This window comes from Fomitopsis serialis, assembly GCF_022376445.1.
Source record: "Fomitopsis serialis strain Sig1Antser10 chromosome Unknown B0H18scaffold_836, whole genome shotgun sequence".
Classification (NCBI taxonomy): domain Eukaryota; kingdom Fungi; phylum Basidiomycota; class Agaricomycetes; order Polyporales; family Fomitopsidaceae; genus Fomitopsis; species Fomitopsis serialis.
Genome location: NW_025955796.1, coordinates 1 through 4,737, shown reverse-complemented (window position 1 = coordinate 4,737; position 4,737 = coordinate 1). Strand labels below are relative to the sequence as shown.

At 56.0% G+C, this 4,737-nt stretch overlaps 1 protein-coding gene across 1 annotated transcript; it reads left to right on the top strand.

Annotated features, from left to right (window-relative positions):
• Positions 1-3,174: 3,174 nt before the first annotated feature.
• B0H18DRAFT_849972 (uncharacterized protein) lies at positions 3,175-3,803 on the top strand (the record flags this gene model as incomplete). The annotated part of the gene is made up of 3 exons (XM_048039598.1): positions 3,175-3,371; positions 3,442-3,663; positions 3,728-3,803. Coding segments are annotated over 3 exons (495 nt in total), but the record flags the coding sequence as incomplete, so codon positions are not given.
• Between the last annotated feature and the right edge of the window lie 934 nt (positions 3,804-4,737).

Genomic DNA, 4,737 nt, shown 5'->3' with positions numbered 1-4,737 from the left:
CATCTACGTCAGGACATCGTGGCCGAGTTCTTAGCGTACGAGCGAGACGCTGTCGGTGCGCTCACTGCGGCTCTTGAAACGTTGGAGCACACACGTTTCCCGGAGCTCCTCGCACACAACGATCCTGACGCACGCGACCCCACGAACCTTGTGTACCCCGGAAGGGACGCGACCCGTGACGACCTCGTCCCCGAAGCAGCACGAGCCCTCATCGACAATAGAACCGTGTGCTTCCTGGGGTGCAACAACGAGCAGCGACATCGAATCCTCGATTGTTTCTTGTATACCTGTCCCAAGTGCCGACGTACGGCCCCAGGCCATACGAACCGCGCATGTCCCCAGGTGGGACCAGCGACGACGCACGGTCGACGTCTCTCCGAGATCCTCGCCGCCGATATCCTTTCCGAGTCGCACCTCGTCCGGCTCACCAATGCTGCTCAACGAGGAGCACGACAACTCGCCGAAGAAACCGACGAGAATAATCTTGCTGAACCGTACTCTCTTCGTCGACGCGCTTCTCGTCGTCGCCGACACCTCGAATCATCACCCTACCCGACGGCTCGATATTACGCCGTAGCTCGAGGCCGACTTCCGGGAATCTACCGGATAGGTACGCACGCGATCCTGAGCCGATTGTATCGCTCCGGAATACGAGGAATGGTATGTGATACCTGGGTGGAGGCTGAGAACTATATGCATGAATGGCATGTAGGTCCGTTCTACGACGAGGACTACGACGAGACGAACCCCGACGGAGGACTTCGCGGAATCCTACCATCGGATCTCGTCGCACGCCCTATACGTATCCCTACGCCACCTGCACATCTGCGTCGACCTCAAGGACTCCCTCCACTCCGACCCCTATCACGCATCGTTTCGCCTCCTACGTCGCAGTCGGAAGAGGACTTCCATATCGAACCTACGCGCGCAGAACTGGCGGATGCGCCGCCCAGGTACTCCCAACCTCCAGCGTACTCCGAAGAAGAACCCCTCGCTGCACCAACACCTCGACCCTCTTCTTCGTCGTCATCCATGAATACCGACGGCTTCTTCGCTCTTGAGGCCCAGCTTCTCGCGCAACAACGAGACGAAGGTCCACGGGCATCCACGTCCACACATGCAGAAGAACTTGTCGATCAAATCTTCGGACGACGAATCCTGCAAGTCGTTTACGGTCCAGATGGGGAAGTCGTAGGGTATTCGGTCGGTATCAATAGCGATGATCCCAATCGCACCTTCCTTGCTCCCTCGGAAGTACCGCCTGCCGTCGCGGCTCGAAACCTCAACGCCACCATCTACAGAATCCGTTCCAATAGGCGATCGGCGAGTATCCCTCACGTCGGATCACTTCAGGTCGTGGCCGAGTCCAACGAGGAATCTCACTCAGTTGAAGACCAACCTTCGAGTCGAGTACCCTCTCCGTGGGACTTCAACGGCGACATAAACGACATGTACGCTGATGGTAACGACGGTGGAGACGAACAAGATCCTGAGGCTTAGTGGTCAACGCGGACGTCGACCGTAGGAAGGGGCTTATGTTACAAGTCGCCATATTACGTACATTTCATTTCATTTTACTTGTTATCTCTAACCACCTCACGTGCATGAGGACCGGTTATGTACTATACCGCACCCGGACTATCATGTGATAGCTGAACCTTGCTGACTCGTTTCTTCGTCATGATTACCACTTCCTTCGTCAGCGATGACATATCCTGACTCATGCTTACTATACGTCTTGACTCAGACTCTTTCACTTGTATATATACCTGTACAGTAGAGGTCGGACTCTTCAGTTCGACCTGGTTAGCAATCGACGCTAGCTTTCTCATACCGCTACTGCTTCGGAACTCGACTAGGACGAAGGGACTTGCGTCCTTCCTAGGTCTAAGACAAAGAACTCTTCCTTGAAGTTAGTAACCTTGCAAGCTTGTGGCTTGTAGTGTTCCACTCGCCTAGCTTCGCGTAACAGGTGATCTCATACTCACGAGAGCTCTGATCACAACGTGATTGCGCGCTCGGCGATGAACGCGAAGCGCAATGCGAAGATCGTCGCTTCGTCAGGGATGTACAAGACATCTCGCTCGCAGTCCAGTACGCGCGTTCACATGATCTCGAGATCGCTATCGAGGGCAGTGGTCGCAGCCCTGTAGGCACATCCTTCACCGAGGGCCACTGCCCTCAGCCGCTAATTCAACTACGCCCGCGTCGACCCTGAGAGGAAGATCGGCTACGTTTCAGGCGGAGCGATCTGCGAGACCATCGACAAGGCCGCAACTGAGCATCATGGCTTTGCGACAGTCGGCGGTACGTATGTTTCGTTACTTTCCGCGTAGTATGACTACGCGTTCACTGATGCCTGACATAGATTGATGTAGCTGGCCTGATCCTCGGCGGAGGCTACGGTTACCTGTTGCCGTCTCACGGAATCGCCCTCGGCAACGTTCTCAAAGTAAGTCCCATTCAGCGTTGTGCTGCACGTATCCTCATGTGTTCCTAGGCACCGTTGTCCTCGCTGATGGACCGGTCGTAAAGACAGGATACACCGATCTATTTTGGGGCATCCGCGGTGGCGGGTCCAACTTCGGTATCGTCGCTGAGTTTGGTTTCTCAGCTCCACGACCAGCGCTGAGCTGTCTTCGCTGCGTCGCAATCGTAGTCAGCTCTACGCGCTGACCGAGGTCACTGCGGAGTGGTGGGACGACCCAGGCGGCAGGTCCTCACAGATCCAAACTTGAACAGCGGTCGTCAGACCTAATGGCAAGCCTGTCGTGGCTGTTCTATTCTTCTACGACGGCTCCGAGGCGGAGGGCCCAACGTTCTTCAAGATGTTCGTTGGCATTGATCCCATATGACGCTGCCAACGCGCTGCAGGTGCCGTTCTTCCACCCCTTGTTGCCCTATGGCCATTCATCTTACATGCCTCACAGAATCCGGTCGCATACCACGGTCAGGGTGTATCTCATAAGTTAAAAGTTGTCGCGCATAGCAAGCCCGAATACGAGCCCGTGTTCAAGGCGTTAGACCGCGTTGCCAAGCTCACCGCCTGGCCTGGCCGGGCCCGATGGCCACATTGGAGTGCTTCCCGCTTCACTCCCTTTATGACCTCTCCCCGCCCACCGCCATGCCAGGATGCCCTCTCTCGCGACGACCTGCCGACCACAAGACTCGCCGACCACAACGTCCCTACCGTCCAAGTCGCTGGGACAGACACCGCCCGCGGTCATTCCCTCACAGAAGGCGAAGGCGAAAGAGCCGTCGCCGAACTCGCTCTCCCCCGACGCGAAGTCGCCGCAAGTAGCAGCCCGCCCGCCCGCTCCGAAGGCCGATGGGCGCCCACCATCAAGCCGACCAAAGCTGCCATTACAGTGGTGCGTAGCCCCGGACCGCTCCACTCACGACCTGTACGCTGAAGGACGAATGGCATGCGGTGCGTCTGAGTCACCCGGCACTGCAGCGGCTCCGCGCACTGCTCAAGGGGTTCACAACCCAACCCATACGGATAGGCGTGCGGAACAAGGGCTGCGCAGGGCTCTCGTACCATCTCGAGTACGTCGACAAGCCGGGCAAGTTCGACGAGGTCGTCGAGCAGGACGGCGTGAAGGCCCTCATCGACAGCAAAGCGCTCTTCTCTATCATCGGCAGCGAGATGGACTGGCACGAGTAAGTGCTCAGGTACGTTATCTTACCGCATTGCGATCGTGCTCACCTGGCTCGGTATGCGCAGCGCGAAATTTGCGTTCAAGAACCCGAACATCAAGGACGCGTGCGGGTGCGGAGAGTCGTTCGGCGTCGGCTCGTGAGCCGTGCGCGCCGAGCCTGAGGTGTACGTTTAAATGTTCTCTATATCACCGGATGATGCCTGTGCACACGAGCTAATAGTCCTGCTTCACCACATCTGTATCTATATGTCCCTACTCGGTCATACATCCGACGGTATTCGGACCGTGTCAGCTCATGAAGCACATCACTGTAGCTATAGGTTTGTATGCAAGTGGCAAGTCTGTGACGACGACGCTCCGTTAAATAATCACTACGCTTCGCTGTACCGATGTGCTCACGTTGCCTGCGTGTTTCGCGGCGAGGCAGCGGGAGATCATATAACAACAGTTTCGCTTGATTCTCGACGTTTGCCCAGATTATCTGGTGGGGGACGACTTCGGTGAACTCATTTGCGCTCCCTGTGTGTTCATCTCCCTGTGGCTCACGCGCTCAGGCTTAATTAAGTTCGGTCCCAGTTTCGACGAAAACTTGATATGTATCTAGAACAATCGAATGTCTGTGTCGAGCACACAACCATACCGCCGCCCATCCAATTCTTCGATACCCGAGAAATGATCATATGTGATACAAGCATAAGCAAGTGGGCGCGAATTCTTCTCCGACCATAGCGACATATCGACCCGTGTTGCGGCCGCGGGGCCATTCTATACGTTGAGACCGCACAATAAATTAGCAGAGAGGCCTAATGATGATGGTTCCATAATCACGAACCCCATGCGACGATACAAGCCAGGATGCAGGGTTGCAAGGATGTCAATCCGTGCCGCCTCGACGACCCCGGCCCGGGGGTGCGCATCCTCTCCGACGGTGTTCGTCTGTTCAGCTTGCACACTCTGACGATGTAGCTTTTCATGACCTCCCCCCAGCTGCGGAATTCTAGGAAGTTATGCACAGTGCTTCAAGGAATACTCAGCTGTCCTTCGCAATTTGACCAATGCTACAGTACTGCTACGT